This window comes from Saccostrea echinata, unplaced genomic scaffold (genome assembly GCF_033153115.1).
Source record: "Saccostrea echinata isolate AGI-Se365-2 ecotype Australia unplaced genomic scaffold, CSIRO_AGI_Sech_v1 ptg000001l, whole genome shotgun sequence".
NCBI lineage: Eukaryota > Metazoa > Mollusca > Bivalvia > Ostreida > Ostreidae > Saccostrea > Saccostrea echinata.
Window position 1 is genome coordinate 15552827 of NW_026889750.1, and position 23285 is coordinate 15576111.

General features: G+C 34.1%; 1 protein-coding gene across 1 annotated transcript; it reads left to right on the forward strand.

The window, feature by feature from the left end:
* Nucleotides 1-745: 745 nt before the first annotated feature.
* Nucleotides 746-8417, forward strand: LOC133185665 (U1 small nuclear ribonucleoprotein C-like). Its single transcript, XM_061320976.1, has 6 exons — nt 746-786; nt 958-1000; nt 3126-3234; nt 3341-3424; nt 5962-6072; nt 7590-8417. Exons 1-6 carry the CDS (start codon nt 779-781, stop codon nt 7691-7693), a joined length of 459 nt encoding a protein of 152 aa, XP_061176960.1. The 5' UTR covers nt 746-778; the 3' UTR covers nt 7694-8417.
* The last annotated feature ends 14868 nt before the right edge of the window (nt 8418-23285 follow it).

Sequence of the window (23285 nt, forward strand, 5' to 3'; positions counted from 1 at the left end):
CGTACATGCATTAATAGCGAGCGCCACTCGCGAAGCGAGCTCAATAGACCAACGTGTAAGAACAGAGGAAATTCGGAATGACATATACGTCAGGCAAATTTCAGTGTGAAACCTTCCCAGAATTCCCTCACTACCAGGATTCCATGCGATAATGGCGATGAAAATAATATAAAATATAAAAGGCCTGCAGTTTCCCGAGAGCTTAAAATTAACAAAAAAATAATTGCATTTACTCTACAATGTATTTCATTAAAATTTGCACTAGGCCTGTAGTCTCGTTCAACCAGACGCTCGGCTGTCTCCGTGAATTCCGACGTCATATGACGTCACAGTCTAGACTGTGTCTCGTGCGGTTTGGAAGTTTGAAGAGGCGGATCAAAGTTTACAAGTGTAATTGGATGGTATAACTGCGCTCGCCCCAACGGTCACACCGTAAAACATATTAGTAGGTTATCATCAGCTATAAGTACCATCTCAAGAATAAGTTTAATTATTCATGTTTTTTTATATATTCACGACATGCAACATTCCAGCATGAAACAGAGTGGAAGTAGAACACGCTGGAGCGAACCATGCATGGGTACGAAACATCTCACGACCGTGTCTGTCTGTGAGTCGCACTTTAGACTGGTACCCTGACATTGGTTAACGGGCGCAAGCGCCCTGAAAAACCAACTTGTAATTCCTAGCGGCAGCGACTGGAATCAAGGGCAGAGAACCAGTGCTAGTCGCACTTCCGCTTTTTCTTTTGACGACGCAAGGCAAGCCAGACCGAATCATGCCGAAGTAAGTAACAATTTTGAGAGTATTTAGAGCAAGATAACGATACTTTTCTATTCCGGTACTTTTTTTAAAATGCTATTGTAAAAGGAAAGGAGAAAAATGCGACTGACCAGACCCGGGATCCTTTCCTTTTATTTTATATCGAAATACTATTTTCATTATTTTACATTGTAGATACTATTGTGATTACTGTGATACATACCTCACACATGACTCGGTAAGTATTTTGTTTGATAGACCTACTTCATACATATCACCTAATCTCAGCGAGATTCGTAGGGACTAAAAATTTTGGTCTGGTGTAGGGACACAAGACCAAAATTTTTAGTCCCTACAAATCTCGCTGAGATTAACATATCACCATGTTAACCACAGGCACTTGAAGCGTGGATTACACCCCCACCCCCAACTAACTAATAAAATATAAGAGTCTTCATTTTCTTGAAAATGTGTGATTTCTCCGTCAATTCTATCTATGTCATTCTGTGCAATTGGTTTGTACTTTTGTTAAGGGTTAAAAATTGGCCATATACGGTAATATGTAATGTTGACAGTGCAAACGTTAGGGCGAGTGCAGATACCTATACTCAGTTTTAAATTAGACTGGGCTCATCAAACCGCACGTGGCATTTAGTATGTCTAGACTCTGACGTCACATTACAAAATTTAAAGAATGTCTACGTCAAAACATTTTCTAGATTTGGGGAAAAAAGTAATCTCGATCGTGATAAAAAAAATGGATTATGGATGGTCCAAATTTTCTCTCGTGATAAAAAAAAATGGATTATGGATGGTCCAAATTTTCTCAGTCACAAAAATGCAAGTTGGTTTTAATTTTTAGTCGCAAAATCAATTTTTTGGTCACAAATGTGACCATTTGACCATGTGACCATGGTCGCAACTTGGAGCATGCTAAAAAAGCTATTTAGATAATTAAAGCTATATAGCTAAATAATGAGATTGTATTGGACCTGGTTAAAACGAGATGCATTTTGCCACACGTACTTGGGTCTTGGTTTATAAATACAGTGAAATATCAGTATCTCAAATTTGAAGGAACTCGGACAAAACTTAGAGATATCCAGGGTTTGAGATATCCAAAGTTGTCTTCCAATGTCGAATCGATATGTTTCCATATGTTCGTATATATATCTTTTCATGAATAACACTTGTATTACCAATCATGTAGTCTTTGTTTTTTAGACTCAAGCATATTCGCAATAAATATTTTAAGAAAAACATTGATTTTCACTTTATTGTGTAAAATCATAATATCATAAAACAATTTAATACACATGCCTTATTGCATTTATCTGAAATACAGGGACTTTGCATTTATGATTATATCCAGGCCATGCTTACATGCTCTCAAGCTTAAATAGGATGTATCATTAGCATAATAGTGGAAGAACCTTTTACGTAAGAAAAGAAAAAAGATGAATTTTCTAAAACATAAATTTTACAAAATAAAAAATAAAACTTCACCAAACACCCAAGCTGTCATACCAATGACCGTGACATACATACCCAACATGAGCTTGGGATTAATTAATATACACCAGGTTTTAGAAGGTGTTACATGTAGTAGCCACTGACAAGAATTTGTGAAGTCATGACACCAGGTGTGTTCAGTAGATGGGAAAATTCACTTCACTTCGAGATAAGGACATGGAGCCTTGAATATACTTTGATATAAGCTGAGTATTAGAGATTACTGTGTTCGAGATATCAGGAGTTTTTTAAATCATATATATAGAGAATACTGCTGGGACCAGCAATCGACTTTGACACAAGCGGGGTTTTCAAGATATCCCATGTTTGAGATACTGATATTTACCTGTATGTATACCTTATTGATATGTAAAATGAGTGAAGGTATACAAGTGGCTTGTTTACATGAAAATAACACTGCACCTAATGTTCTCTGTGCACCGTATGTCTCGGAACATTGAATTTGATTATTTATTGTAAAAACCCTCGCATCTTGCAAATAATTCCTAATATACATGATTTTTAACACATTTTCAAACTTTGCCTTTAGTGTGGGGAACCAAGTGCAAATTGTAAAACCCGATTCAAAACGACAAATTCCGGCCATTTAGATGGTTCTGTACTCTAGAGGTATTCTGAGAAATTTAAAGAGAACTTGAATAATCTCCGAACTATATTTAAATTTGACACTTTTCGATAAATTTCTACATACCACTTGAATTATCTTGCTATAAATTACTATATACCAATTATTTTTACTGAGGGTGTATTGTATCTGTCAATGGGTATTTTAAGAAGATGAGGTAGAATGTTATCTTGTTATAATTTACTGCAATATACTTTAATTTTAGCCATCGGTAAGAAAGACACATTGCAATGGCAGAAAGCACAAAGAAAATGTCAGATTGTATTATCAGAAGTGGCTAGAAGAACAAGTCCAAAAACTAGTAGATGACACGAGTAAGTGCTACAGTTCACCATAGTTGAAGAAATTGTTTGATACAACACATTTGTCATCATTGATGTATATTCAGAGGACAAAATGACATATTTTCTTTTGAAACAGCTGCAGCCTTTAAGGCAGGAAAAATTGCATCCAATCCTTTCCAGTCAAATGCTCCTGGTGGAGCCATGATACCACCTCCAGCAGGTAAATAATTAAATTGCAATAGTCTTTGATCAGAGAACTGAGTGCAACAATGACCATTTTTGCCTATTTTTTGACCACAAATCATTAAAAAATTCTACTATAACTATTATGACATTCATTAATGAGATATTTTTTTTTAACTGGGAAGCATCAGTAAGGGTTTGCCTAGACACCAGAAAATGGTTGATGCATCATTGGATGTTCACAATCAGACTTGCTTCAGATGCTGGATCTGACATAGATTTTCCAGATGAGTGACCAGGTTAAAGTTTTTAAAGAAAGTCCATAACCAAGAAACTGTAAGCCGTAATACCTGGACCAAATTTTCATGAATAATGCATCTAAGGATATTCACTACTGAGTACCAGACTTGCTTTGGATATTGGACCTCACTTTTTGTGGAAAAGTGACCAGGTTAAAAGTTTTATGAGCAAGTCTATTGTTAAGGAACTATAACTATAAGCCCTTTGGTGCCTAAACATGCACAGATGATACATCAAAGGACGCACAATCAGGCTTGCATCAGATGCTGGATTGACTTTTATTTTCTGGATGAGTGACCAGGTTAAAAGTACTGTATACAGGGTTATTTTTGCCCCGTTTTATTTTCGCCCTTTCACACTTACAAAGAATTTTGCCCAGTTTTAAATTCGCCCAGTTGCAGTTCTGTTTAAGAAATTATACTATGCTCTTTGAATTCACCCCGCGTTAAATTTGCCCAAATGTGAGTAGGGCGAAAGGGGCGAAAATAAATCGGGGGTGAAAATTTCCCTGTACACAGTATTGAAACCCCTGGCAAACGAAGTTTGAAGAGTATATTGACAAGGAATCACTTCCGTCTGCCCATGCAATCTTGTCTGAGCTATAAATTTGTAATGGAGAATGACTCGTACTGATAAACACATTCTGGGTACAAAGATTGCTTATGACCTATGGATATGTCATGATCTTGACCCAAGGTCATTTTGACAAGTTCATGATCACTGGCAGAAAAAATTGTTCATACTTGGTATAAAGATTGTTTATGACCTGAGGGTATGTCTTGACCCTGGTCCAAGGTCATTCTTGCAGGTGGAAAAAATTATTTAAAAACTTGTCATGGCTATAACTTTCTATTGGAGAGTCAATGGAAGATCAAACTTATACTCAAAGATTAATTATGACCAGAAGATATAAAATATTTTTAATTTAGGTCAGTTTGGCAAGTTCAAGGTCACAAAGTTACAAACAGGCACTTTAAAAATATGGAAGTGAGGGGTATGATTTTTGTGAGCTCACTGACAGTACCTTTAGTTGGAGCAACATGAAGTCCATTCTTAAGTTGGAGACCCTTTGATGACCGAACCTGCATGGCTGATATACACAGGGATGCACATTATCAGGCTTGCTTTGAGTGCTGAATCTGACCTACATTTTTATGGTGTTGAGCGTAGCTCAAAAGCCACACAAAGGATGTTAATTCCTGACCAGAATTTATGCAACCAAATGTGTCAGTTGATGCATCCAGAAAAGCCAATCGTAGATATCATATTTGAAAATGGGCACATTGAATAACTTGAAAAAAAGTATATCAAGTATATGTTCAACTTATTCTGTTACAAAACAAAGGTACTGTGTTTACTTTAACAATAGAAAAAAATTGGAATCACAGTATATTGATTTGTAATAGCGATGAGTCGAGTTACATGAATAGCATGAATAATTGGATTTGGAAAGGAGAACCAAGTAAAAGTAGAAAATAACCACTAAAGTTGTAAAATAATTACAAAACTATTTAACTGGGCATACTAGAAAGTTAAAATCATTGAATTTTAAAGTTCAAGCTTTACCCTCCCAATTTACCATTAAAACCGAAGAATCGATCACCATTTCATGGTTTCATAGTATACAGTATACCTAGTTGTTCATAACTCGTAGCTAAGATGCAATCACTGATTGATTAAAAATGTTGTTCATGCTAAATTTACTGAAAAAAAAGATGCTAAGACATTGACAAATAGAGTACAATGTAATATTAAAATAAATCCATCCTAGTTTTTCAATGTGAATGTATAGGGATGAGTTATTTATTCAACAACATGCAGACATCCCACTCTTGTTTAATTTCAATGTCTGGTTAATTCAGACTCCTGTCAATTGGACAATGGCCAGAAATCCCCAAACCTATAATTGCGTTATTTTGTTTACAATGTTCAATTTTATATTCGATTAAAAAAAAATGATATTGTTACACCATTGAAGCCTTCAAGCTTTTGATTCAAATGATGGAATAGATAAGTTTTTGGAGCAGATCCATTTTAAAAATAAGTGTATGTCCTACCCATACCAAAACTGCATGCATGATCCATTTATGGATGCACATTACCATAACATTTTTGCCTTACTTCTAAATAATATTTCTCCAGGTGAGCTTTGTAATCTTTTTTTACCTGTGTTTATTATTGGTTTTAGAAATACAACAGTTGAAATAAATATCATGACATCAACAATTCTGCATAAAGGTTTTCTTTAATCAATAGATTTCTGTGTTTTTGCAGCTGGTAAGCCAGGAGGACCGCCCCAGGGCCCCATGCCAATGGGTGGTCCAATGCCTGGTGGACCAATGCCTCTGATGGGACCACCAGGGGGACCAATGGGTATGATGCCAGGTAATTTATGGCTCTTATTATCTTATTATATTTTCATCACCACAGGTAAACTACAGTATGAAAGTACTGGTATGTGTGTATGTCTTAAAACAATTTTAGGATTAAAATAAACAAGCATTCTGAGAGTATTGCATTAGCAATACTAGTCCCCTACCGGTAAGTGTAATCTGGTTCCCGTTAAGAATTGAAAATGCCATAATTCCATCAGAAATCAATGAAGCGGGACGAAATGCAAACTTGATCTATAACTAATAAAGGTAAAGTCACATACCAAAAATCAGCTCAATATCTGAAAGCGTTAAGAAGAAAATTACGGAAAACCCCTAAAAATTGAAAAGGCCGTAATTCTGTCAAAAATCAATGAAGCAGAACGAAATGCAAACTTGATCTGTAATTCATCAAGGTACACTCACATACCAAAAATCAGCTCAATATCTGCAAGCGTTTAGGAAAAAAGTGCGGAAAACCAAGTGGGACAGACTGACAGAGGGACAGACAGACAGACGGACGGACAGACTCAGAGGAAACCTATAGTCCCCTCCGGTTTCACCGGTAGGGGACTAAAAAGAGGCATTACAGCAGGAAATGCTCAAATTTTAGAAAAAGAATCACCTGAATTCACCATGTTATACAGGCTTGACTGTAATTTTATGGTGTGAAAAAACATCCTCAAATGTTATATTTAGAGAAGGTAGATTTTTTAACAAAACAATTAAATTTATAGGAAATATGATACACTGTAAAATCATGAAGTTTGATTTTTCATGAGGTTGTAATTTTTATTGTTTCATGGTATGAAAGAACCCACAAATTCATGTACTCCACGAAATTTAAAAATTTCAAACTATTATTCTTCAACTGTGATATCAAATTCCAAGAACCTACATTTTTTCCGAAAAACATCAAAAAAAAAAAAAGTGCATCAAAATAAGTAATTTTATAGTACAGTAAATGATGTGGGTTTTTTTTTTATTAGTCCCCTACCGGTGAAACCGGAGGTGACTATAGGTTTCCTCTGAGTCTGTCCGTCCGTCCATCCGTCTGTCTGTCTGTCTGTCAGTCTGTCCCACTTGGTTTTCCGCACTTTTTTCCTAAACGCTTGCAGATATTGAGCTGATTTTTGGTATGTGAGTGTATCTTGATGAGTTACAGATCAAGTTTGCATTTCATTCTGCTTCATTGATTTTTGACAGAATTACGGCCTTTTCAATTTTTACAGGATTTCCGCAATTTTCTTCTAAACGCTTGTAGATATTGAGCTGATTTTTGGTATGTCGCTTTAACTTGATTAGTTATAGATCAAGTTTGCATTTCGTCCCGCTTCATTAATTTTTGACGGAATTATGGCATTTTCAGTTCTTAACGGGAACCAGATTACACTTGCCGGTAGGGGACTAGTATTGCTAATGCAATACTCTCAGAATGCTTGTTAAATATCAAAATTGCTTCTTTCATTTCTTTTGACACATCTCAAATGACACAATGTAAATAATAATTATTATCTATTGATATTGCAGTTGGAATGAGACCACCTATGGGACCTATGATGGGTCCTATGGGTCCAATGGGTCCTATGATGAGAGGACCAATGATGGGACAGCCAAGAAAACCCATGAAATGATAGTGAGGAGATCATATCACTATATGTTTGAGTGTGTGAATGTGTAAATAGTATAGCAGCATCAGAAGAGAAACTGGATGGAAATGATGGTCTGAAATGTTAGTTTCATTTATTTCCATCTCAGAGTATATATCTCAGGAAGACACTGATGGAAGACAGCAAATTGTTTTGAATATGTGTACAAAGAGGATATGTGTCATTTCCTACTGTGAGCATATGTGTCATTTCCCATTGTGTCTTGCACTTGTTCCATTTAATACTTTTCAGGAGTCATTGCAATAAAAATGTGGGAGACAAGAAACTTACACATGTACTCTGAACATTATGTTTTCTTGTGCAACAATGGTAATGATCATGTGAATTGTGTCATCCTTTTATCCAAAAAACCTCATGTATTTCTTCACCACAAAACAGTCTTAAATTTTGGTGTCTGTTTTTCACAAAGTTAATCTAAGCCATAATATCTGAAGTAAATGAGGATACAGAATTCATAAAGCCTAAATAATCATAAAAGTGACGAAATTTGCCTCTGTTCAGGCATTGTTTTACTAAAATTAAAATGTTTAAAACTGCTTAAATAGCTTTCATAAGCATTGCACATTTGAATGCTGAATTTCTCATTTGCAGGAATTTTTAAGCATACTGGAGCCGTAACGTTATGCCCTAAAAATGTCTGATGTCTGTCTGTAACCTGTCAACTTTAAGCATTAAAAAAAACTTTTTATTTTCGCTTTCTTTTTGCCCATGTTGTCAATTCACAAATTCAAAACATGACAACTGAGATGGGGGGGGGGGGTGTTAGGATGGTACAACACAGAACACAGTAGGAGATCAAACTTTAACATGGTAATATGTAGGGGAAAATCTATCATTGTAGATGTATATGGCTCCACATTATTAGGGATTTATGACATACACAGAGCAATGCCTTGGTGTAATGAATCAAGTGATAAATATGCGCTAAGGACGTTGAAAAAAGAGTTTACTTGAAATTTTTTTTTAAATTTATATATGCATCGAGAATACAATGTTAAGATATAAGGGCCTCCCGATCACGAAGCCTATGTTAACTTGAAATCTATGCCCAGATATTATTGTACCCCCCCACTTTTCTTATATCCCCTGCTTGAAAAGTGGGAGGGTATAAAGTGATCGGGATGTCCGTACGTCCGTCTGTCTGTACGTCCGTCCGTCTGTTACGCTTTGGGGTATCCATCTCTTATCCGCAACTCCTCTTTTACCACCGAATGAAATTTAATGAGACTTTCACAGAATCTTTGTTACATAGTGCCATTGTGCACCTCCTATTTTACTCTTTGATCTGACATATTTTGGGTTTGCCAGAGCAAAACATGGACACGGCCATTCTTTCTATAATATTGAAGGGTACCCATCTCTTATCCGCAACTCCTATACCACTGAATAAAATTTAATGATACTTTCACAGATGCTTTATTACATAATGCCATTGTGCACCTCCTATTTTACTTTTTGATCTGACACTTATTTCGGGTCTCCCAGAGCAAAACATGGACTTTGCCATTATAACCATATGGGAGGCGGGGGGTATCATTTAGTGAGCTCATTGCTCACAGTACCTCTAGTTTTATTTAGTGAATTCTTGGTTTCACCCACATTGAGTCGTCCGTAGACAACATTATAAGATTTGCAGTTCAGGTCTTCCCACCTTTAGGTCACAGGTACTTGTGGATAGGACCCCCCTCCCGATATTCAACCCCGGGGCTTGTTGGACATTTTTTCACAAATTATTATATTTATTGCACTTATTCATCATGTGTACGATAGGAAAAAATCGCGAAAACCCCAAAATAATCGTTTCACACAAAAAATGCCTCAGAATACATTGTATGCCACTCCGGTTTGTTTACGTTGTACCCCTGCTGGTATATCTGGGTTAAAAACATGTTTATATTTTATTTCAACCTAAAATGTCGGTTCACATTGTCTCTACATATATTTCTGTCTTAGTTCATGCTATCGGATTGACTCTGCATCTCGTAAGAATCCCACAATTAAATCCTTAAACAGCATTGCAGTCAGTGCGTTGAAAAATCCTTAGGAATTAACGCAACGGAAGTGCATAGAGAATATTTTACCCATTATGATAACACCCGAGAGAGATTATTACGTCATGCCAAATCTCTCTCGGACGTTATCGTAATAGGTGATACATTCTTGGTATACTTCCGTTGCGTTTCATGTTATCATTTAAATTACAGATGTTCAAAGGATAATACTTTTTTCTTGCATCTTTATATGTAGGACAGTCATATATGAAATGTATTTCATTTTCTACAACAGTTTTACAAAAGTGACATATACGAGATTACTTTAGGGCACAAGGCTTTGAATATCTGCCTGTTTCAATTTCCAAAGGGTGTGCAAAAATTCTCAGTTTTGTTAATTTAGAACGTGCAAGTTGATTTATTGGAAATTTCAAGTAATCTTGTAATTCAGAGTTCTTTCTAATTTGACTGTAAAATAATAATTTACCACATTTGGAGAATTCAATGTTCTGAAGTTTCAAATTAACATTTTTTATATAGAAATTTATCAAACAGCTGCTAAATGTACTATCAGCAATATCTAATGATTGAAGTTTAAGTTTCTTTTTTAATGTATCAATTAATGGAAACGTGGGTAAACCCAATCAAAGATCAGAGCATTGGACGCTACTTAATTGTTAAAACAAAATTAATCTTGGTATCATTATCATTACAGGTTACATAACATTTATCAATTCTCGAATTCATCATTCATGTCGAACAGAATAGCATGGATTGAAGCTAGCTAGTCAGGTCATTATTTGTGTAATATCCTTGCAGATTAACTGATGGACTCTAACGGTTCTAACAGTTCTATTGATAGCATAAACAATAACAATGGAAATGTTAAAACCTGTATATGTGACAGGCCCGTAGGAAGCAATTTCACTTTGAGGGGGCACAACCATACATTTCAGTTGAGGGGGCACTATCAAGTACCAAAATTCCTTGACAAGCAAAAAAAAAAAATTAGACGTTATTATTGAGGGGGCACAAGCTTATAGTAGTTATGTTTTCTATAGTATTCTATATATCGGCAAAATTATTGGGGGGGGGGCACGCCTCCCCCCCCCCCCCGATTCCTACGGCCATGTGTGAAAAACTCTGAGCTTCCTCATGAAAATAACAGTAGAATTACAGACTATGAGTTGTCGATTGCTGTGGCTTCGTGTGTGCAAGATCTTAAATGTGTACAAAAAGATCGTGATCTTTGGATGTTCTATGTAAACAGTATGGAAAGCCGAGTAAAACTTTTACACGAAGACTTTGAGATTCGAAATATCAGTGTGAAGATTTACGATATAAACCCTTTTTCTGCGGGTATTTCTAGCCCAAATGAGGATGTTATGAAAATAACGGTCAAGGGTGTCCCTTTATCCGTTGACGATGATGAAGTGATGAAAATGCTTCAAAAATTCAATCTTAGCTTTACTAGTGAGCTCAAATATGAGAAAATCCGTCACCCGGAAACCCATAAGATGACAGGAATTCTAAATGGCAATAGATTTATTTATGTGAAAGCTCTGCAGGCCGGGAATTTTCTCCCACGGACTAGCATATGCGCAGGCCTAAAATGTTTCATTTATCATTATGGACAGCCCTCAGATAAACGCACCCCTTTCTGTACCCAGTGCTGGGAAGACTAACATTTCAAAAAAGATTGTCCTAACAATCCAAGATGCAAAGTATGCAAGTTAGAAGGGCATAAGCCAGGCGACCCAGAATGTGAGCACTTTACAGAACCAAATGCCGACGTTGTTCCATTCTCTGGAGAGGCAAACTGTCTATCAAATTTCTACCCTTGCAATATAAACATCTTTGGCTTTGACCACAAATCAGCCGAACATGCATATCAATATGTAAAAGCAATGAGAAGCGGCGACATTCCACGAGCATCGGCTATCCAATCGGCAAAATCGGCTCTGGAAGCGAAGAGAATCTGCAATATGGTCACTCCTTCTCCTAGCTCTGTTACCAATCAAGTCTCCTTGATGGCTGAGATAATTGAAGCCAAAGCTGCTCAGGTTCCAACCTTTGCCGACACGCTAAAAAGCTCAAAAAAACTCTACTGTGTTCGTAGAAACGACGTATGACAATTTTTGGGCATCTGGACTTGACGCAAAACAGACAAGTCAGACTCGTTCCAAGTCGTGGCCTGGAAAAAACAACCTGGGTATGATTATTGGAGAAGTGGCTTCACGTCTACGATCTAGACCATCTGCAAGGTCTGCGTCTACATCCAGAATGCGGGGCAAAGACTCGACACAAATGGACGTTTCAGAGATGATTAAAGATCTAAAAAACACCAGGAAACCTAGCAACACAAGTAGAAAAGCACAAAAGTCGACACGTGACGATGGATAGACCAAAGTTCTATTTCCAGACACCCAAGGTATTCTTGGTTCATAGTAAACAAGTTATGTTATGTACTTGTAATCTAATCAAACTTACAGAAATATAGAGATATACTTATATAATACGAATTATTTAAAATGGATACAGTGAAATTCATTTCTGTTAATGCACGAGGCTTGAATTCAAAAGAAAAAAGAGAAAAACTTTATACCTGGATATTAGATACAAATATAGATATGTGTTTTATCCAAGAAACGCATTACATTGAGAAAAACGAATTTCAATATGATTGTAAATGGCCTGGAAAATCTGTTCATGCTTTCTCAGATTCAAATTATAGTAGAGGTGTTTCTATTTTATTGAAAAAAAATTTAAATGCTGAAATACTTGATACGCATAAGTCTAATGATGGCAGAAAACTGCTTGTTAACATCAATATTAATGGTAAAACTTTTACTTTGGTCAATGTTTATGCAGCAAACAAAGAATCAAATAGAATAGTTTTTTTAAAAAGGTTGAAAACATTTATTAATATTAATACACTTAATCAATCACATATTATTTTATGTGGGGACTTTAATTGTAATATTAATAACACAAATGATAGGAGTGTTAAAATCGTAAAAGACTGTGTAAATATCTTAAATGTTAAAGATCTATGGTTTGATAAATATATAAACCTAGATGGTTTTACATGGTGTGACGCTTCTGATACTCCCAAAAGTAGAATAGACTTTGTCTTTATAAGTGATGAACTACTAAATCAATTTAAAAATATATCAATTAGAAAGATTCCAGGAACGCATAGCAATGGAATAAGAATGTCTGATCACAGAATGTTGAAATTTGAATATAAAATGGTTGAAAATAAACGGGGGACGTGATATTGGAAAATGAATACCTCTATTTTAAGCGAGGATGATTATAAGAAAAGTATTATTCAGCTAATACGAAATACTGAAAAGCTAGATAAACCATATCTGGAAAAATGGGAAATCTTGAAACAAGATGTCAAAAATATTTCAATTAATTTCTCCATTAAACGCCAAAAAACTTTTAAACAAAACATAATGGATATAGAAAAAGAAATTTCTGAAATTGAAAATTACAACATTATTTAAGAAATATGAATAGGAAACGAGAATTAGAAACTCAATTAAGCAACCTTTATGATAAAAGGACAAAAGGGGCACAGATTCGATCAAGTGCCAAATGGGTTCAAGAAGGTGAAAAGAATACAAAATATTTTCTAGGTCTCGAAAAAAAAACATCAGATTCATAACGTTATTAATGAAATTGAAACTGATAAAAAAGAATTACTTTCTACAAACTGTGATATTTTAGGAGAAATGTGTAACTTTTATGAAAAACTATATAGCTCAAAATTGATACCCGATAACAATATAAACTCATATCTAAACGAATGTAATATAGAACCCTTAGCTGAAAATGATAAAAATGCATGCGATATGTTTCCTACTCTTGAAGAATGTAAAGAGGCAGTTATAAATTTAAAGACTAACAAATCCCCAGGATTAGATGGAATACCAAATGAATTTTATCAATGCTTTTGGAAACATTTATCTCCATTATTTTATGGTATGTTAAAAGAAATATTCCAAAACAACGAGATGAGCTTCTCGCAGAAACTTTCTGTTGTATCATTAATACATAAAAAAGGAAGTAAATCCTTATTGAAAAATTATAGACCAATTAGTCTAACAAACACTGACTATAAAATAATTGCTTTTATTTTTGCTAGACGCTTACAAAAGATAATTGATAATTACATAGGAGACGAGCAAACCGCGTATATTAAAGGGAGATTCATAGGAATAAATGCCAGGTTAATTCTCGACATTTTTGACTACTGTGAAAACAACAATCAAGATGGTTTACTGCTTTTTTTAGATTTTGAAAAGGCATTCGATTCCGTAGAATGGTATTTTCTTTTTAAAACCCTCGAAAAATTTAACTTTGGTAATTGTTTTATAAAATGCATAAAAATCCTATATAAAAATCCTACTTTCCGATTAAAAAATAATGGTTGGATCTCCAAAACATGCGAAATGAATAGAGGAATTCGGCAAGGATGCCCAATATCTGCAATATTATACCTTTTTGTAGCGGAAATATTGTCAGAAAGAATTAAAAACAACATCTACATTGAAGGTTTTAAATATAAAAATTCAGATAAAGAAATAAAAAATATACAACACGCAGATGATATGACATTGGCACTTAAAAACATTGAATCATTATCCCAAGCTATAAGTACAATAGATCTATTTTGTAAACACGCGGGATCAAAGATCAATTTAAACAAGACAGAATGTATCCTTTTAGGCTCTTTAAAAGATCAATATAACATCGTGGAAGGTATAAATATAACAAATCATGCAGTGAAATGTTTAGGAATATACCTAGGACATGATAGGATAGAATGCTACAATAAAAATTGGATGAAAATATACCATGAAATAGAAACTTTATTTGAGTCTTGGAAGAAAAGAAAATTAACACTTTTTGGCAAATGTGCTGTAATAAATACCTTAGCTATTCCTAAGTTGATTTATAAGGCCACAATACTAGAACTACCAGATAAAGAATATGTAAAAAAGTTAAATAGATTAATTATCAAATTTATTTGGAATAAAAATGAACGAATAAAAAGAAATACTGTGATAGGGGAAATAACTGAGGGTGGCATAGGTTTGACAGATATAGAATCAAAACTAAAGGCATTAAAAGCAGCATGGGTTCCTAGACTGCTGTTAACCAAGCATGTGATAAAGGACTTTGTAAACAGCTTTTGTAAAGCTCTAGGTATTGATTTGCAGTATCTTTTAATTACATCAGAAACAGTTATAAAAAGATTTGATATTGTTCAACACATGCCACTGAAAGAAGTTTTTTCATGCTTTAACCTTTGCAAAGAAAACACAAAACTAGATACAGCACACACATTTTTGACACAACCTATTTGGTCCAATAAGATCTTTACCTACAAGGGAAAATCATTTTGCTTTCAAAACTGGGTGAAAAGTGGAATCTTATATACAAAGCACTTATTTAATGAAAATAGAAATTTAAAATCTTTAGACGGTCTTTCTTGTGTTATTAAAAACAAAAGTAACTGGCTTTGTGAATATATGATAATTAAGACAGTATTTATAAAATACGAACAAATATTTGATTATTCGAAGATAAACTTCATCAAAATAGATAATCCTATCTTAACCCTTAAAAAACAAAACACCAAATTTTTCTACTCTAAATTAAAAAAGGAAAAATTACAAACTCCATGCTCTCAAAGTAAACTTAATATCGAATTCCAAATAACAAATAATTCGGACTGGGAAAATATTTATTTACATAAAATAAAATTAATGGAGGACAAAAAGTTAGCCGAATTTAATTACAAGCTACTAAATAATATACTATGCAACAATTTATTTTTAAGTAAATGGAATAGACAAATAAACAAATATTGTAAAATTTGTCAAAATCAATTGGAGAATACAAGACACTTAATTTTTGATTGTAAAAATGTTTCTCAAATATGGAGCACAGTCAGTAAATATGTTGGTTTTCCTGTTCATTGGAAACACATTGTTATCGGATCCTGCTTTGTTCAAAACAACACAATAAGACTATACAATAAACTTTTCTCTTTTATTGCATATAAAATATATAAACACAAAATGTAAAATTTGTCAAAATCAATTGGAGAATACAAGACACTTAATTTTTTATTGTAAAAATGTTTCTCAAATATGGAGCACAGTCAGTAAATATGTTGGTTTTTTCTGTTCATTGGAAACACATTGTTATCGGATCCTGCTTTGTTCAAAACAACACAATAAGACTATACAATAAACTTTTCTCTTTTATTGCATATAAAATATATAAACACAAAATGTTTTGTCGAATTGATAATATTGAAGAAAGTGAAAATTCTCTGATACATGCTTTAAAAGACTCTGTTAGGTCCTATGCAAATGTTATGAAAATTATGAAAAATACTAATGATGGAATTTACTTTCAAAATTTGTCTTTGAAATTATAAATTGTTAACTCTTTTTAATTTTATTTTAAATGAACACTCACTGCAGGGTGGGTCAGTCATCCTGTTATAAAATCAACCTGGAGGTAATGTGGATGGGCTCTTTAGATGTTATTTTACCTCCGGTTGAATGTGAGTGTTTCTCCAATGATATATATTTATAAAATCATCATTATAGTCAATTTTACTATTTACAATTGACAAATATTTTTCTTTGTATTTAATATTATGATTTTTTCAAATTTCAATATGATCTATGTGACTATGTCCTCAGAAAATGTAAATTGTGTAAAGATATATGTCTGTAATAATTGCATTATTCACACAATGATGTTTATCTGTCTTTTTTCTGCTGTTTTCAAATATATTATGGAAATATTCAATAACTTATAAACGAAATAAATTACCAATCCAGGGAGCTCCTGGCACCCCAGGTGAGGTATCTACGGAGGGCTTCTGAGGAAGTGTTGCCTCAAAAATATGTTGTATGTTATTGAAAAATAAAAATATTTAAAAAAAACACAAAAAAACTGATGGACGTTTATTTTCAATACATACTAAGCACTTCTACTCTCAGAGTTTCAATCGACATATGAGGTAGTGTAAATTTTAAATTATTCAAATCATGACCCCCGGGGGTAGGGCGGGCCACAATAAGCAATCCAAGTTTTACATTGAAATATATAGAAAAAAAACTTCTTACCAAGAACCACTGGGCCAGAAAAGCTGAAACATGTGTGGAAGCATTCTGGAGTAGTGTAGATTCTAAATTATTCAAATCATGACCCTTGGGGGTAGGGTGGGGCTACAATTGGGAAACCAAGTTTTACATTGAAATATATAGTGAAAAAAAACTTTAAAAATCTTTTTCTCAAGGACCACCGGGCCAGAAGAGCTGAAACTAAAGTGGAGGCATCCTGGGGTAGTGTAGATTCTAAATTGTTCAAATCATGACCCCCGGAGGTAGGGTGAGGCCACAATTAAGTTTTACAATGAAATATATAGGAAAAATCTTCTCAAGAACCACCGGACCAGTAAAGCTGAAACTTATGTGGAAGCATTCTGGAGTAGTGTAGATTCTAAATTGTTCAAATCATGACCATCAGGAGTAGGGTGGGGCCACAATAGGGAATCCAAGTTTAACATTGAAATATATAGAAAAAAAAATCTTTAAAAATCTTCTTCTCAAGGACCACCAGGCCAGAAGAGCTAAACTAAAGTGGAGGCATCCTGGGGTAGTGTAGATTCTAAATTGTTCAAATCATGACCCCCGGAGGTAGTTAATTAAGTTTTACAATGAAATATATAGGAAAAATCTTCTTCTCAAGAACCACTGGACCAGTAAAGTTGAAACTTATGTGGAAGCATCCTGAGGTAATGTAGATTCTAATTTGTTCAAATCATGACTCCCGGGGGTAGGAACGTTCCACAATAGGTATTACAAGGGGGAAAATCTGGTGAAGAACAGCAGGGTCAAAGTTACCTAGGTGACTGTTGTGGACCATGGGCCTCTTGTTTACCTATGAGTCAGGATTTCTTAAAGAACTTCTACCGGTACACGAGAAAAAGGAAACTCTTGTTGTGCACTTCAACTCGACATTCAGATTTGCTAATTAACAACTTTAGCTTCTTTCATTCGTATTTCGACTCGATGTTCCAGTGAACTTGAAATAAAAGACACCAAAGGGTCTACCACATCCGTTTCATATTTGAATGACTAACAACTAAACTGTATGGCAATCGAGATGACCTCAGATTTTCCACACATGTTTCAGCTTTAAATCAACTTATTTATGTAGTAATATTCCACAATCACCCGAAAATGGTTTATATGTCTCCGAACTCAAGAGCATTCTCCGAGTAAGATAAATTTTAAGGTCACCAGAGTCACTCGGGTGACCTATTGCTATCCGTTTTCGTCCGTCGACGTGCGTCGTGTATTAACATCTGAACATTTTCAGCTTCTTCTCTTAAACTGCTGAACCAATTTCAGCCAATTTTAGCATATGGCATCTGTGGGTGAAGGGGGACAATATTATGAATTTCATGGTCCCTGGAGCCTGAGGAGTGGGGCTAAAACCATCAAAATTAGTGCTATCTTTAAAAATCATATTTACTCCTGGACATCAAGCAGTCAAAGTGTTGGCATGATTGTAATAAGCATTGAACCCTCTACCAAAATTATGAATATCTTAGCCCCAGGGTCAGGGGTTCTGGTATCAGGGCGGGGCTCTATTGATCATATAGTGAAAATGCATAAATTCTTTAAAGAACTCCTCTCCCTTTGTATATAAAGTAGAGAAACTAGGTGTATGGTTATGATAATCAAGGGTGCCTCTTCCGAAATTGTGAAATTTGTGGCCCCAGGGTGGGGGGTTCTTCGGGAGGCGGGCTCTATAGATTATAAAGTGAAATCGCATGAATTTATATCGCAAATCATTTATATAGTAAATTCTGCCGGGACCGTGGAAGGACGTCGACATATCCCAGGTTGTCGACATATCCGATGTCGAGATACCGAAGTTTACCTGTATTTTACTCCTATTCCTCATACTTTATTTACCTTTCAACCGTCCCAAACAGCCCTTTATGGTTTTGGAATGTCGGTTTAAAAAATTCCCATTCCAACGTCCATGTTGGGGGTCGTGCAAAAAAAGTCTGTCAAAGAACGTACACTTGCCGAAAAAATATGAATAAAAAAATCAGAAGGTTCAAATATCATGTATATTGTATATAAAGAAGACATGTATGTAAAAAAGAAATGAAATAAATAAAACTCGGGCGTGATATTACAGGATCAGGATTACAGGACACCAACATGGACGTCGGAATGTATTTTTTTTAAGTGATACTCCAAAACCACATACGACAACTGTTAAAAGATAAACAATTTATGAGGAATAGGAGTAAAATATGCTTTTCTCAAGCACAGAGCTACAGTTCTGCAGCTATACATAAAGCAGATAAACTAGGTGCATGGTTATGATGATAAGGATGCCTCTTCCAAAATTGTGAAATACTCATGTCGGGGGGGGGGGGGTCTATTTAATATATAGTAGAAATGAATTTTTTGTTGAAAATGTCCTTCTCTGCCCCTGGGTATTTAACAGAAAAAGTAATTGCACATGACAACCAAGGGAATATTTTCAAAAAGTTCAAAATTCATAACCTCGTGGTCAAGGATTTTGGTGTTTGGGTGTAGCTCTTTTTAATATATAGTAGAAATGCATTATTTTTCGGAAAATCTTCTTCTCTGCCCATTGTTATTAAGGAAACATACTAAGTGCATGGTTATAATGAGCAAGAGTGCCTCTTCCAAAAGTGTGAATATCTTGGCCCCTGGGTCAGGGGCTTTGGTATTAGGATGGGGCTATATTGAATCTATAGTGAAAATGGATTACTGTATTTCCTTGAAAATCTTCTCTGCTTCTGGGCATCTAGGAGGCAAATAGAATATATAAAGTTGTAATATGCAAGGGTGTTTTTACCAGATTTTGAAATTCTGTACCCTTTGGTCAATTTATTAATTTCTACTGAAAGAAGTTATTCCCCTTCGCTATTCACCTATAATAGTTGATCACTGTAAATTATGTAACTTAAAAGGTAAATTGAATAAATTGAATAATAGAATTATACAAGAAATTTTATAATATTTAATACAAAAATAATAGATAAATGAAAATGGGACAAAAATTCCGTATCTTTGTACTATAAATAATCTTCAAAGACTAAGAGAGGCCAATGTGAGGGGGAATGAAATGTGTTAACTAATAGTGCTCTAGAACTATTGTTTTGTTTAGGCTGCACGAGGATAGTGACAAATGGGGGAAAGTACAGGCAAATAAATAGATCAACTTTAAGATTTGTTATTGAGTACTAAATTAATATTTTGCTGATCCCTTATCATCCTTTTTCTCTTGCTTTTGGGTAACATAGCTTTATTTACCAGCTTATTTTGTTTTAATCTATGGATCTTTACATTATACTCAGGTGACCATTAATGACTTGGATCCTCCTTGGAACCATGGACCCTACACATGGCAAGTTGGTTAGAAAAGTCATTAACATGGACGAAACTAAAGCACCTTCTTCAAGGGGGATTTGAGCTCCCTGGGATGTTCAGAGCTATATATGAAATTTAATGAATTATACAGTACATGTAACTTAATGACTTGGATCCTTCTTGGAACCATGGTCCCCTACACATGGCAAGTTGGTTAGAAAAGTCATTAACATTGAGGAAATAAAAGCACCCTATTCATGAGAAGTGTTCCCCTCCCCCTACTATAGTTTTTGTCATCTTTTCATACTTGTATTTTTTTACCCATATCTTTAGGCCTTTATAATTTCCAGGGCACCCAGATTTTTTATGGAAGGCATGGACGGATCCAGGAATTCTTCCCCCATGGGGGGGGGGGGTGTTACGTACCCACACTCTCTAGGAAGAATTATAAGACCCCCTGTAATTTTGAGCATGCACTTCATTTTGTGCTAAGCTACGCCACTGTTTTGTGTAGAATATACACATATATAATGTCTTGATAGTAGCAATTTCATTTGTGATATATACATGTATTAAGGACATATACTATGCTTGAATTAAAATCAACAGACCTTTCCCACTTTCTGAAATGATGTTTATAAAGAACGCACTACAAATCTATCAATGATTAAGGGAGATAATTCAATAAAAACTTGTAGGGATGGCAACGAATATTCGAACATTCGAATATTCATTCGATGAGTTGATATTCGAATATGAATTTAAGATTCGAATATTCGGTGTTTTCAGATTTCATAAAAAGAAGTACTGTGATTAATAAATTTTGATTAGAACAGTGCTGGGATTATCCCTGTTTAATTTACTAGCGATCAATTTCGATCGACTGATTTCTTTCACTACTTTCTTATCTTATAAATCTTCAAAATTACATTTATTTGGTTTTGAGTAAGGTGTTGTAAAGAATTGTACAATAATGCTTTATGTATAATACAAAACGTACTTTCATAGCTTTTATTAGTTATAGATACGATCGGATCTAGAATCGAGGACAACAAATGAAATCTAAGAATATAAAGGCGTGAAGAGTATACTTACACTGTAAAAAATGTGTTTACAATTCAAACACTTTTCTAGACACTTTCTTGTCACCTCCTTTTTTATATGTTTAATTTCTAAACATGTAAAATTCCTAAACATGTCTTAGAAAGTGTTTAGAATTTAAACACTTGTGTGCTTAGAAATTAAACATATCTAAACACATAATCACAAGTGTTTAAATTCTAAACACATAACAGCAGATGTGTTTACAATCTAAACACATCATAAGTTTAATTTGTACCTGCAGAAAATCAAAACACTCTTGTAAATTTAGGCACAAAAAGTAGATGTTTTTTTAAATGCGCATAATGGTCAAAATTGTCAAAATATGTAACCAATATTATTTTCCATAAAGGCACTGAACGTTGGGATATGTATTTAATTATACAATGCAATGGTCACTGTGCGATGTACATGTACTTAATTTACACAAATAATGTAGGAGATAGAACTGAATAGATTTGATTAATCTCAACAATTCAATCAGAATGACACATAATTTATAACGTACACATAGATAACAAACTTTTAATCTTCAAAATTATTAAGAAAATAATATTAAGCTGACAATTTAAATATCAAAACTTCATTGAATATTTCTAAAAGGCTTTATTAAAGAATTGTTAAACTAAAAATACAAAATGTATATTTATATATATATTTATTATAATCATATTTTGAATCGGCTGCAGAGTTTTCCTCATGTCAATCACAAAATATCAAATTTTATGAACTTTCAGCAAGTCCCAAAGCACCACATATTATAATCTATATCCCACCAATAACTGCCAGAAAGTAACCCATTTCGAATGCACGAGGATAATTGTAAACACTGTCGAATTCACACAGTAGTCTTCAACAAATGAAGTTTCAAAGTGTTGATTATGGAACAACAACATTGCACTTGAAGATGACACCAGGTACTCTGATACGTGTATTTTGAATTCGATCTGGACTACGTACGGTGCCTGTAGGAAAGAAAGCCAGATTTTAGAAAAAGTACACTATCACTGATATTTTACATTACTTAGAAAAACAAAATTGTTCAAATTTTAGTGAAACTTCACAGATATAAATAAAGATGATTTTAAAGACATTTAATACAATTTCTTCTCCTGCAAGTCTATGAACGAATTCAAGACATCCCAAGTCAACTTTATTTACGGTGCTCATCGTGGTTAATTAATGCAAAGAAGAAGAAAACAAACCTATAATGTATTGCAGCAACAAGATGCCCTTTCACGTATTTCATTATTTCGTCATGGTTATCCCTTGAATTGGGTTGTCATAACTCTCATTGATACATCACCTTAGCTTGTTGTGTTTTCTTTGTTTACATAGCCGCTCAAATTAACGTTCAAATATATGTGTGTCATTTCCGGGAAGATAACTCTGCATTTTACAGTAAAACGTGTTTAATTTCTAAACGCGTTTAGATATAAAACATGTTAAGACATACGTGTTTAGTTGTTAAACACAATACTAAACACGTTTAGATCTAAACATGTAATAGAAGTGTTTATTTCCTAAACACATTTTTTACAGTGTACCAAAATAAAATTAATTGATCATTGAATGAACGTCCGATAGAATTAATATAATCTGTAATTAATATTGTAAAGGGCTTAATTTCAGAATAAATGTGTAAATTACTTGATTATCTCGGGTTGTACATAATTTATATTCATTATCGGGAAAAACAGTTAGTTACCTAGGAAAATTGTCTATGGAAATATTTGTTTACATTGCATCAAAGATTATAATCATATCTCTTATTAGGCAGATAGTTGTAATTTATTACACGTATTGAAATCTGAACAGTATACCGTTACGACTATCTTGCCTTTTGTAAGACGACTGGTTCCTCAGTTGGGGCTACTATAAATACACATTTCATTTGTTAAAATTATACTTTTCTACATTTAAATAAATTATTTATTTCAAACATTGACAAATATCAAATGGAATTTCTTATTGTACACCTACAAAAGTCTTCATACAATT